General features: G+C 36.3%; 1 protein-coding gene across 1 annotated transcript in view; it reads left to right on the forward strand.

Annotated features, from left to right (window-relative positions):
• Positions 1-2,082, forward strand: part of LOC148948342 (interleukin enhancer-binding factor 2 homolog) — a 67,743-nt gene extending 65,661 nt beyond the window's left edge. Inside the window, exon 8 of the mRNA XM_089094299.1 lies at positions 1,882-2,082. Coding sequence (XP_088950425.1) covers positions 1,882-2,009 — 128 coding nt within the window. The 3' untranslated portion in view covers positions 2,010-2,082. The remainder of the gene's footprint in view (positions 1-1,881) is intronic.
• Positions 2,083-13,434: the final 11,352 nt, after the last annotated feature.

The raw sequence follows: 13,434 nt of genomic DNA on the forward strand, positions 1-13,434 counted from the left end.
TTGGCGAATAACGGCAATAAAGAATAATTTTGGCAAAATAATTTGAATAAGGCTAATAGCACTAATAATGCTAGATGAGGACACTGTTTCATTTTTCAATAATACCTTGTCATAGTTTTGGAATTGCTATTGGTCCAAAAAAACTTTAATGTTTCCTTCAGACTACATCATAGAACCTTTCACAGAAGCATATCTTAAGGCTTTATGTTATGTTATGTAATTTTACGGAGCACGTCTTATCCGTAGTGGAGGCAGTTTCAAGTAGACTGGAGCTCCACTTAGAATTTTATGTTACTCAAGTTTATACTACGTTAGGAAAAAGTCAACATAGTAGCAACAAAATAAAATTTTTGGCTGAGCAATCAAAAGCTTCGAAACATAAATTAATTTGTATATTCTAGAAAGCCTTTCATGCTTGATTAGAGCTTAAATCTTCATCTCAATTGCACATTGTTAATTTTTGAATTGCTTGCTTATGATGTTTCTGATCATTTAGGACAATGATCTTGATGATTTCATTTATTTCTACGCCAGCCTAATGTGAGAGAACTTGTCTAAGGTGTGAAAGGTAATGTTCAACCGAACGCAATTAGACCACTTAGAATATATAATTATGTACGTAAGTGTGAAAGCCGACTAAGATGGCCCTCTTTCAATTTTGTAGATCTACCAATAAGGAGGCAGTAAGAGGTTCTTAATATAGTCTTAAGCGTGAATTAAAATAATGCGAAATTTGATCTACTTGTATTCAATTTGTGTATAAGCTTCCTTAGTTTTAAAATCCATATGACCAGTGTTGCATCATTTAAGACAGGACTTGTGGTATTCGTTATGATGTATCATATTGCGGCTGCATGAGTACGTAACTGGGCAGTTCGCCAACTAGTCAGTTCGCTCTGCACTAGTCAGTCAGTACAGCAGATGCTATAAGCCAACTTTGTAATTGGGACATAATATCCGTGTGGCATTAGGTGAACTCCCCAGAGTGGTAATGAAATGGCAGCTAATGGAATGTACCTACCAGCAGGGGCGTCCCGAGACTCATTTCATTGGGGGGTGATCTTCGTAAATTTTACCGAATCACTACCTGATTTATGCCGAATTTTCTGCAGAAATCAAGAATTTTGCTAAATTTCGGGCAATTTGGCAAAATTTCTGCCGAAATTCTGCCTTCGGTCAAAATTTTACCGAATGACAAAAACGTTGGAGGGGTGGCGCCCCTCCCCCCTCGGGACGCCCCTGCCTACCAGAGAGACATTAATCATACCCACATGATCATTCAGCGAGGAATGGAAGATATCTGGGTATCAGAACATATGAGAGACTACTGGTGGCTTTTTCTGGAGGCTTTGAGTTCCTCTTGTGGTACTTGGGGAGCTTAGGTAGGCTAAACGGTAATTCACGAATGAAAAATATGCACCCGTTTACGGGTAATGCTATGAAAATCATAATATGCATGAAGCTATGGCTATTCATTTTTAAAGGAGACGTAGGTGTGTTATTTTCATTAGGTTTTTCAGGGGAGATTCGTCTGTGTAAACTATTAATAGCTAAAATACGTCATGAAAACTTTGCTGTCCTAAACAATTTTCAAAAGAGCAAAGGTTAAAAAGAATATATTACAGACAAGCGTCTCCTGACACCTGGAAACAAAGGATTGTTTTTAGACTGAAAAGACAAGCATGTGGTAATTATCATGTATTTTATGCCTGTTAAAGAAGAACTTTCTATTTCGTGACCGCCCCATGTTTTCATTTTTCGTCTTAGTTTTTCATTTTCTATGTGGCAAAAAACTTTTTTCTGTTTTTAATTTTGAGTGCATCTTTAGATAAAGCGTTTTTGAAAAAACGTGTATTTTAAAACTATCTTCCTTTGATACAGATTTGACAACAGAAGTAACAGTTTGGAATGGGGTCGTCGTTACACCCGGGGAAGAGGTGTACGTTGCTGCCACCGCAGAAGAAGAGCCAGAAACTCAAGATATTGAAATGAAAGCTTCTGATGAGTAATTTTGATTCTCTTTTTCATCATCTTTTCTATGTCATTTTTGTCACTTGAATAATCAATACAGTTTGGTAATAATTTTGCTATTCTTGTGTTAGTGCTCAGAAACTTTAGTTTAACTTGTCTCTATCAGTTTGAGATTTCTATCAGCCTGAGATCAGTTTGAGAGCCATAATGAAAAACGGTTGAAATGGCTAGGACACGTTTGACGGATGAAGGATGACAAATTGCCAAAGATTGTCCTTTTCGGACACCTATCTGGGGCCAAAGGAAAAAGAAGTTATCCCAGAATGGCATGGGAAGAAGTCATAAAGACGACTTCAAAGGAAGTTGGGAATTCGTGGGAGGGGACAAATAATGAACCGTTAGATAGATTGAGATGGAGGAGGGACGTACGCAGCTGTCTTGGTCCCAGGCAGCTTGGTGCTGCAGTGTGTTGGTAGCTGTAGTAGCAGTAGTTAGAGACAGGTTACACATTCCAAATAGTGTTAACGTAAATGTTTAATTTAGAGAATAATTAAAGGAAGAGGGGAGGTTATGTTCTTGAAGACCTTCAAGGTCTTCAGTTCTTCATCATTTCAAGACCTTCGGTTCTTCTTACCCCTGGAACAGGGGTAAGAAGGACTGAAAAAGTCGAGTTTTTTAATCGATAATCGTCATTTGTAACACACTTTCGAACCATTTTATTCATTAGTAATGTGTTATTAATGTCTGACATTTTTTTGCAAGTAAGACTCCTCACGTGTCAACGGAAATAATTAAGTTAACCCTTTCGGTCACGAATTTTATTGGAGAGGGTGAAGATTATGCAGCTACGGTTTTTATAACTTTTGTCACCCCAAAATGATACAGTATTTTTGTCAGAATTTTGACGTCTCTCGTTGTGCCTGATTTAGAATATACTTGTCTGAGGACAAAATGACACTGTTTTTGTATTCAAATACTCTATCTACAAAAATCAGTGAGAAACCAAGACTACAAAATACGTTTTTATCTCATTTAAATACATTCTTATATTATGTTACATTCTTTTTCAGGAGTGTGAAATCTTACAAAGCAGTTTCTGGTCTCCTCCTGGTATAACGGGATCTTGCATTTGGTGCAGTTGAAGCGGGTTTTCATAACGCATGAGACATTTTTGCACCTGTTTTGAAGCTATTTTTTTCAGGCCAATGGGCAAATAGTCACCTTTCACGGCAGAGCATGACCTTCAAAATTTTGCCTTCCTCTTTTGGGATGGCCCAGTAACGGAGGGACCATTGATTTCCTCTTCCTGACGATGCTAGTCAAGGGGACTGAGCGTGGCCTCCCTCGTACAAAGGGGTTCACCTCTTTGCTCATAATTAGAGACTCGGCGACTTCTAGAGAGAAACTCAGGGAATCCATAGAGTTCTCGGACTTTCAAGCCTTTTGAAATTCGGTGTATTCAAGCTAGCTTTCAAATACCGCCAAGTCAATCATGTGGAACACAAGCCGCAGTGTCCACTTCCTGGACTGAATGAAGACGAGATAATACAAATCTTTTTGGTCGAGTTTATTGACTCTGCCCCTAGACTGGCTATACATTGCGACAGCTTCCGGTGGCCTTACCGGTACTTCAGCCTTGTTGATTTTGCAAAATTTTTTCACTTCTCTACTTCCTATCATATTTGAGGCAATAATGACCGATCTGCTTTTCATCCACTTCACCAGACACAAGTTGTCACTTACTAATTCATGGCAAGATCCTCTGCCCCTTTTCTTGAGGGCTGTATTAGAGTCGAGCTTAGCACCATGTACCCTGTGGTACTCTTGTATTCTTATGGCACCTGTACCATAAAACTACTTCTTTCCAGTTCTTGTAGCACAGGCATACTTGTAATGAAGTTATAAAAAAAAAAGTTTCATATAAGGAAAGAGATCCACACAAATTTACATGCAATATTTGGGATAGTTGAAGGAACTCATAGCAATGTGAATTTCAATGATTCTTTTTGTTTTCGTAGCAGTAGTACTGATACTCGTTCCTGTTTGTTGGACAGAGTATAAGATAGTTTTTTCTGCCGCAAGTTCATGAAAGTTCGAATCAAAATACACATTGAAATATTCCTAAGACTCTTCTCGTCTACCTGGCTGTGGACTTACTCCACAATCTAAGACATCTTTTCTAAAGGAAGTCCTTTTCCAGATCCGTCGACGCACCTTTGGATTTGAATTTGCCGTGCCATTGGATACAGCATCTTCTTCATAAATATTTCTGACAACGTTTCAACATCATCACTCTGGTTTTGCATGTATGATGCTGTCCAATCCTCCTCTTAATCACCCCATTTTGCCAAGTCAAAAAGCTCAGACAAATCAGAATCTATCTCCTTCGACACGTTTATAATATCCACATACCGGACTCTCCTTTTTGGACGCATATCAGATGAGCCAGGAAAAAAGTCTAGAAAGTATGTACAAAGACAGGAAAAACCACTAAAAACGAGCAAAGAAAGCAGCAAAACAAAAAGAAGAATCTTCTAAAAATAGCATGACCAAAAACTGCCAAAACTGGATGAAAAGTGGAGTGTAAGTCACACTGTCCTCAGACAAGGACATCAGACTTGGGAAAAATCAGTGACCTCTGTTTGTATGTTTTATTGCTAAAAATAAGTGCCAACAGATGGTTCTGACTGTAAAGAACAAAAAATGAGTAGCTGTTTACATAATTATTCTCATAGAACTGCAGTAGAACTGGAATAATCATATCTGGTACGTCTATTTCCTGGCACACAATTGGAGTTCAACTTGAAAAAAACCGCAACAAATCGTAATTTGACCTAATTTTGATGAAAACTGTATCACTTACATCGGTGAGTATGGAGCACAAATCTACGAAGTCGCACCAACTAACGGGTTTTTGAAAATGGGGCATTTAGAGTGTGTCCTCAGGTGAGGGCACGGTAACCGAAAGGGTTAAAGATCAAACAAAGAGCTCATTTCTCTAGGACAGTAGAACAGAAGACAAAGCAAAATACTCGGAAAATATTGATTTTTAATCGAAAATCGTCATTTGTAACAAATTGTGGAACTATTTTATTCATTTTTGTTCATTACTATTGCTTCAGACATTTCGTCACAAGCTATACTGCTCAAATTTTACTTTTTTCATTTTCATTGAATCTTCATTTTCATTGCTCAAACCGAACGATAGCGTACACAAATTCTAGGCCGACACTTCTTCAGACAACGTTCATCCGGGTTAAATAGCAATTACAATTAATTTGAAAAAAACAATTTTTTTGTTACTTATGTATTATACCGCCAACACTCAAGTTTACGCTGTGTAAAATTTTAGAACAAACCAGTTTTATCTATCTGCATTAAGTAACAATTACCGGTACTTAAGTATTAAACGTACTCTTGTAGGCTACTTAAACTAAATAATAACCTGTGATACAGTGACCACTAGTTATACAAAGATAAAGTATTTGTTGGTAAACGGGGAGTAATTTTGAAAATTGATTTGATATTTGAATGATGAAATTTCGTTCCAATAAACTGGAATTTAATTTTACTAATCTAAGAAATAACTATTTTATGCAAAAACTATTTTATTTATTTTTGTTCATTGCTATTGTCTCAGACATTTCGTCACAAGCAACACTGCTCAAATTGTGGGTCTCAAAATTTGACGTAATTTTGATGAAATCTGTATCACTTATGTAGCTGATTTAGAGTAGCGTTCTATAGAAATATATCATTTGAATGAGCAAATTGAGAGTCTGAAATTGGAGACAGCCCAGTACTCAAGGGAGAAGTTTGAATCCCTAGTGAATCAGTTGCAAAGTTACAGGGTTGTCACTTCTCGTGCTTTAGCTCAGAATAAATTGTGGATTTCAAAATGAATTTGGATTTTAAACCCGCAAACAAGGAAAGAAGCATGGCTCATTTTTCGAAGGGTATGGAACAGAAAAACAAGAAAAACTCGGAATATGTCGATGTCATACGATCGATGATTGTCACTAGGAACACACTATCAAACCACTTAATTCGTGAGAGGGTCATTTTGATCGTGTCCATGGTTCGGTTTAATTTTGAAACTTTACAAAAATGACTTGAAACTTGACAAAAGCGACTTTAAGTGATCATGGGTGCTCATAGACTGAATTTTAGGGGGGGAGGGGCTTACCTGGTCTAATCAGCACTTCCAGTGGTGTATAATTGAAATCTCAAGACAAAATATGGTAGGCAGCGCGATAGCGCTGCCTAAGTAAAAAGTATTGTGGGCACAATGTATTGTTTTTTTTAGACCAGGGCACTTCTTATAGATAGAAATTTCATAAGAACTTCAAAACAGTTCTTTGAGGGCAACTAGCTCCCCTTCTCCCACTTGAATCACTTCCCCAAACACATCCGATCACAATTTTGGAGGTAGCCATTTTGTTCAGTGTAGTTTTAAGGACTAGAAAGTAGGACTTTGAGAATGACCCCCCCCCCACCCCCACACCCCTCAGAGCAATTGTTGTAAGTTATGCCCTGTGGGGATATAAGATTTTTATAGGAAGGGGGCTCATTTGATTGGTAATCAGAAGCTCTACTGGCCTTTTTAACAGTCAAAAGTGATTGGAGGTTATCCTCCCCCCTCCCCATACACCAATCATTTCTCCAAACACATTAAATCATAATTTTTGAGAAAGCAAATTTGTTCATTGTAGTTGAAAGGTCCAGAAATTATGTCTTTGAGGATAACCCCCCCCCCCCATATAGCCCTCAGGTCAAGGGTTGTAAGTTACGCCCTTGGGGCATATAAGGTTTTTATAGAAATGGTGATCGTATAAGCTTCAAAGGAGGCTTATTGTTTAGGCAATCAGAAATTATAGTGCTGTTTTCAAGAGTCAAAGTGATCAGAAGGCAAATAGCCCCCCCCCTCCCACACACACACGTCGTATTTTCCTGAAACACATCTGATAGAAATTGTAAGATGACCATTTTTTGTCATAGAAACTTCGAAAAGGGCTCAGTCAGTTGGTAATTGAAAGGGCTAGTACCTTCTTTAATAGTCAAAAGTGATTGGAGGGCAACCACCCCCCTCGCCCATCATTACTCCAAACACTGCCACTCAAAATCTCGAGATAGTTATTTTGTTTGACGTAGTTTAATAAAGTCCAGAAATTATGTCTTTGAGGATGAAAACCCCCTCATGGTCTTCAGGGTAAGGGTTGTAAGGTATGTCCCGAGGGCATTTAAGGTTTTTATGGAAACGGGGTCGTATACACTTCGGAGGGGGCTCATTGGATTGGAAATCGGAAGTTGAAGAGCCATTTTTAAGAGTGAAATTAATCGGAGGGCAGCTATAACCCCCATGTCATATTCCCCCCCCCAATGTATCCGATAGGAGTTCTAAGATAGCCATTTGTTCGAAAATAGTCCAAAGATCTCATAACACGGCCTTCGGGGTTGACACAACCCCCCAAAGTATGGGAATACGGGTTTTAAGTTATGCCCCGGGGGGATGTGAGGTTTTTATTAAGAAGTGGTCTTGTGAACTTTAGAGGAGGCTCATTTGATTGGAAATGCATAGTTCTAGTTCCATTTTAAGAGTCAAGCGTGATGGAGCGAAAATAGTCCCCCCCCTCTCCCTGATGTCCTCTTTTTCCCAACCATATTCGATCGAAATTGTGAGACAGCAATAGTCCAAAGAGAATATAACAATATCTTCAGTAATCAAATATAAGAAATATTTAGGTGGACGTTGAACTAAATCAAAAACAAACTATTAACATGTGAACTTTCAAAAAAGTGACAAAACAATATCCCGAGAACAATTTATATTATTAAGTTTGATCTTAAGAGTAAGTTGTGGGGGATTTTGAACTAGCCAGAAAGCACTGTGTATACTTTAAGTGCTAAAACTACAGTTACTGTAACTAAAGACGCTTAGAGTATTAAGGTGAAACTTCTAGGAAGTGTTTAGGGGGCATTCCAATTAAACGAAAAAACTGTATACATGCAGGTTTTCAAAAAAGTATATAAGCAATATGATAGGCAACACCACTCTATAATACCTAGAAATATCTTTGAAACATTTAAAGAAGCTACTTCGATTCAAAATTAAAAGTTCTAGGGTCCTCTCTAAGAGGGCCCAAACACATCTAGTCAAAATTTTGAGACACCTATTTTGTTCAGCATAGTAGAACGGTCCAGCAACTATGTCTTTAGGAATATTCGGCATGTCAAGCCCCCACAATTATGCCAAACTATGGATTCATGTAGAAAAGAATAACCGAAATATATAAAATATTATGTTCTTTTCATGAAAATGACTGTCAATAAAAAACGAACAGAAATTTATCTAATAAAACTTTTTCCACAAAACAAGCTTTTCAAAGAAAAGTAAAGAGCTTTATTAAGCTAAAAATGGGCAGAAATAAAGTCAAGTAATCATCCAAGCGTAAAAATACCACAAATCACTATCAATAAATAAATGAAACTCAAAATGAACGGAAATTAGAATAAATAGCCGAGTCAAACTCGAAACGAGCAAAAATTAGCATTAGTAGGCCTGATAACCCCCATGCCTTTTTAAGACAAGAACATTATTTGCGCTTTACTGAAAACAAAATATGTTTAAATGTTTTCACTTTTTTTTACCTAAATAAGTAAAAAACTTTTTTTCCTCACTTTTTTTTACCCTTTTTTATTTTAAGGAATAAATATCAGTATAGGTAAATTTAATTGACAATCCACAGTCATTTTTTTTCAGGAAGGCCTAAGTTATGATCGGATCTTATAAAGGCATGGGGGGTTGTCAGCCCTAGTAATGTTTATTTTGAATTGTTTTGAGCTTGGGTCGGCTCTTGATTATAATTTCTATTCATTTTGACTTTTATTTAATTGTTGACAGGTATTTGTGGTTGTTTTTCGTTTGGAAGATTATTTTACTATATTTCTGCCCATTTTTGGCTTAATAGAGCTCTTTACTTTTCTTTGAAAACTTATTTTGTGGAAAGTTTTTAAATTAATACAAATATATGACACCGTCATTCAGCCAGGGGGGCAAACGCCCCCCCCTTTATGGGCGCCCATGTAAGTGATGTAGAGACCCATCTTAGTATCAGCAATTCTCATAAGTAACAAAATATTGAAGCATCAGATTCACTTTACTAATAGTTCCATTTTATTATCTCCAACCTATCTGCGCCCAATTATTCTTTGATGGTATAACGGATTTTACAATCAACAATCGTCGAAGCGCATTATCTGCACGCTACAAATGGCCCAGTTGACATTAAAAGGCTCAAAATTAAGATTTTTAAAATTATCAGACTCAAATGGATCGATTCCATTGTCTCCATCTTGTTTGTACGAAATAAACGCTGTTTGGGTTTCGCAGTTTTTTTTTTCTTTTTTATAATAGCATCAACTACTAAATTTGAATTGAAGGAATTCTTCATATACTATTCCCCTTATATATTAAAACGTATAATAAATTTTTGTTTCTTGCTTGCTTACTTTTGCATCGGTTATAGCTTTTATGGTGCGATTTTTCATGCCTCAGCAAAAGCAATCTTAAAAAATACTACTACTAATAACTCAATGCAGCACCAAGCCACCTGAGGCCAACACCGCTGCGTAAGCTCCCTTTCCATCCAAATGTTCGAAGCTTTCACTTTTACCTCCCTCCCAAGAAGTTCGCATTTCCTTTCAACCCTTTCTTATGACCTGTTCACACTCCATTCGGGGACGACCTGCTTTTCGTTTTGTCCTAGATGGATGGCCGAAAAGCACGATGTTTGGCAATCTTTCATCCGCAAAACTTGTTATAGCCCTTGAAAGTGGGATATGACCACATTTTTTGTACAGCTTACTGTTTGAAATGCGGTCAGTCAAACAACTACCCAAACTATTTCTAGACAATTCCTCTGGAAAATATTTAACAAATCCTTCTTGGTCTTCCAAAGCGCCCACGTTTCAGAACCAAGCTTGACCGCTGTCATCCCTGTAGCTTCCAATATTCTAATCTTGGTTCGCAGACTTTTCTTCGCATTCTTCCAATTTTTTCTACTTTTTCTACTATGTTAGTACCAGAATAGTTATTTAGTGAATAATCGTATCCTTATTGATATTAAATAAAAAAAGTTTTTTTTAACTGAAAATAAGGAGCAACATTAAAACTTAAAACGAACAGAAATTATTCCGTATATGAAAGGGGCTGTCCCCTCCTCAACGCCTCGTTCTTTACGCTAAAGTATTTTATTTTTTTAAAAAATAGCGTTGTGAGAAACAGTCTAACTATACTGTAAAGAGCGAGGCATTGAGGAGGGGACAGCCCCTTTCATATACGGAATAATTTCTGTTCGTTTTAAGTTTTAATGTTGCTCCTTACTTTCAGTTAAAAAAAACTTGCTTTTTTTCTTTAATTTTTGAACGTTTTTGAATTAATGGAGGTTTTGATTTTTGCTCACCGTACATGAATAATTAGAAAAAAATCGCATATTAATTTTACTTTTATTTGGTTAAACGGCTTTCTTGAAAGTTGTTTAATTTTATTTACGAACGTTTTTTGTTCGCAGCTTTATCTTTTGTATTTTCATTCTACACGCATTTTATATGTTCAGTGCATCCACCATGTTTACTAAAAATATTATCAAACAGTTCGTGGTAATGAACTGTAAGTAAGGAGCGACCCGGCTCAATGGTAACCGAAACTCTAGAAAACGGGTTTTTGATACCAATAGATACATAAAAAGAATCAGATTCCAATGCTGATTACAAATATGTAACTTTCATCAAGTTTAGTCCTACCCATCAAAAGTTACGCGCCTGAGAAAATTTGGCTGATTTTCGAAAAAAGGGGGAAAGACCCCCTAAAAGTTATACAACTTTAATGAAAATCATACCATCACATTCAGCGTATCAGAGAACCCTGCTGTAGAGGTTTCAAGCTCCTATCTACAAAAATGTGGAATTTTGCATTTTTTAGCTATCCACTTGATCGATCCTCTCGTTACCCAGCATTACCTTCATTGATTAATAGTCTAACCGACTTAATCTTTTTAGCATTAATTTTCGAAACTATTCTTGCACCTTCAATTCTCAAAACCTCCGAAAAATCATCCATTTTACAAACATTTTCATTCAACCATCTTCATAATCTAAGTCTATTAATATATATATGTTCAGATTTCTCTATTCATGTATTCTAAGTTTATTTACATCCATAATCATAATCTATTAGTAGAAAGTAATTGGGAACAAATTGGTGTCGATACAAGCTTTTCAAATGTTCTACCCTGCAATTTTAATTTACTCCTTTCTGCAAAAACACATATTTTTTTCAGGGGTTACGGGAAGGGGGTCAAGCCCAGTAAAACCCCCCCCCCTTTCGCTGAATATGGCCTTGAATATTAGAAAACGATTTTCAAGATTTGCTAAGACAGCAGAGAATAGTTAACAGAGAATTTAATAAGAGAACAGATGAGTTAATTGTAAAATAACAAGAGAATTATTATAATAGTTATTATTGTATTAGTTAATAAAAGGGAAATATTATTACAGTTAGTTACGATAGTTATTTTAATACTTAATAAGAGAACAGAGAATTTGTTTAGAAAATTGTTTACAGAACATAATTTCATAGATTTTATTTAGAGAACAGAAAAAAAAATCAAGGTCTTATTGAAGACATATTTAATTTTTTTTAGCAGAGGATCTTTTTCGGTTCTTTTGTACAAAAAGTGAGCTTCCCTGTAAAAAAAAGAAAAAATATTGCGGAAATATGCTTTAAAAATAAACAAGGCAAAATGTGTAATTTTTTATTGCATGGTGTGGCTGTAGTGTGGCTCGAGCAATTACGATAGTTAGTATAACTGTCGACACAACCAGGGATTGTTTTATTTGAGTTGATCCTCTGTTGATTCGTGGGCATTCGATTTTTAAATGTTGACGTTATGTCGACATTTTGTTGTCTTTAACGATAGAATAAAAATGTCTGTTGTTTCCTTGTCGACATAGAGAATGTATGTTCTAGCAGCAAATTCAAAATGGATGGTGAATTGATGGGATTTGTTAAGAAAAAATCACTGAAAAAAATGATGGTTTTTATGTGTTTAAGAATGGTAAGGAACATTAGAATAAATTTTATTATCTTATTGGAAGCTGACATGGGTTGAAAGTTCAAATTACATCTGGTCTTTAGAAGCACAAGGGGGCGTTAGTTCTACTCATCTTTGTGGTAGTTTCTGCTCGTTTCGAGTTTGACTGGTTATCTATTGTAATTTATGTTAGTTTCGGGTTTCATTTATCTATTGACTGTGAATTATGGTAGCTTTAAACTTGCAAATTATTTGACTTTATTTCTGCTCGTCTTCGGTTTAATATAGCCCTTTACTTTTCTTTGAAAAACTTCTTTCGTGAAAAAGATTTTTTTAAAATTAATAATGGAACAAATTAAATGCTAAGAGCAAAAGGTCGATATGATAAATCAATCGCGGATGCGGATCACATGGAGGCAAAATTGAGGGGTTACTTGAATTAGTAAATTTAACAATTGAATCTGTCATTTTTCAGGCAAATATGATGCAATCATTATTCATCATAAGTTTTTCAAGCAATTACAACGTTTTTTAATTCAAGTATGAATATATTCTAATTCAAAGTGATAAAATGCACTTATAATTTCAGCACACATATCAAAAATTGTACTTGAGAAGCACCAGTGAAAAGTTCTTTGATTTTAATCTTGTCCACTGCTGAACCAAAATCTTCCCAGCAACAGTGTCTTCCTAAAGATACTAAAGCTGGATATTTGTCATAGCGTCGGATCCAGGGGGGCCGAGGGGGACTCCAGGCCCCCCCAAGATTTTTTCTGCTGCCCTCATTCCATTATTTTCCCTTTTTACTCTTTTTTAGAATAAATTTGTCAATTATTGGCACCTTTGTCACCCCCTCCCCATATTTTGCTCATTGGTGCCCTTTTCACATTGGGCCTCCCCCAAGAATTTGTGCTAGATCCGCCCTGATTTATCATAGTCAAGTTTTAAAGCACTAAAGTATGTACATACTCTTGCGGTTAATTGAGGTTGGTTAGACACTGGAGTGGAAGCTAAACCTAGATCGACAATATCTTTTGGTTTATTGATTCCGTTCCGGGTGTTTGATAGATTAATTGCAAGAAACAAATATGATTTGATTACGATAATTTTCAAGCAGTTCGTGGTAATGAATTGTAAGTAAAAAGCGATTCGGCCCGGTAGTAACCAGGGGCGCCATTCGGGGGTGGGGGCAGGTTGGTTAGACACTGGAGTGGAAGCTAAACCTAGATCGACAATATCTTTTGGTTTATTGATTCCGTTCCGGGTGTTTGATAGATTAATTGCAAGAAACAAATATGATTTGATTACGATAATTTTCAAGCAGTTCGTGGTAATGAATTGTAAGTAAAAAGCGATTCGGCCAAGTAGTAAC

Source organism: Artemia sp. Qi Xiang Cuo, chromosome 9 (assembly GCF_049724085.1).
Source record: "Artemia sp. Qi Xiang Cuo chromosome 9, ASM4972408v1, whole genome shotgun sequence".
NCBI lineage: Eukaryota > Metazoa > Arthropoda > Branchiopoda > Anostraca > Artemiidae > Artemia > Artemia sp. Qi Xiang Cuo.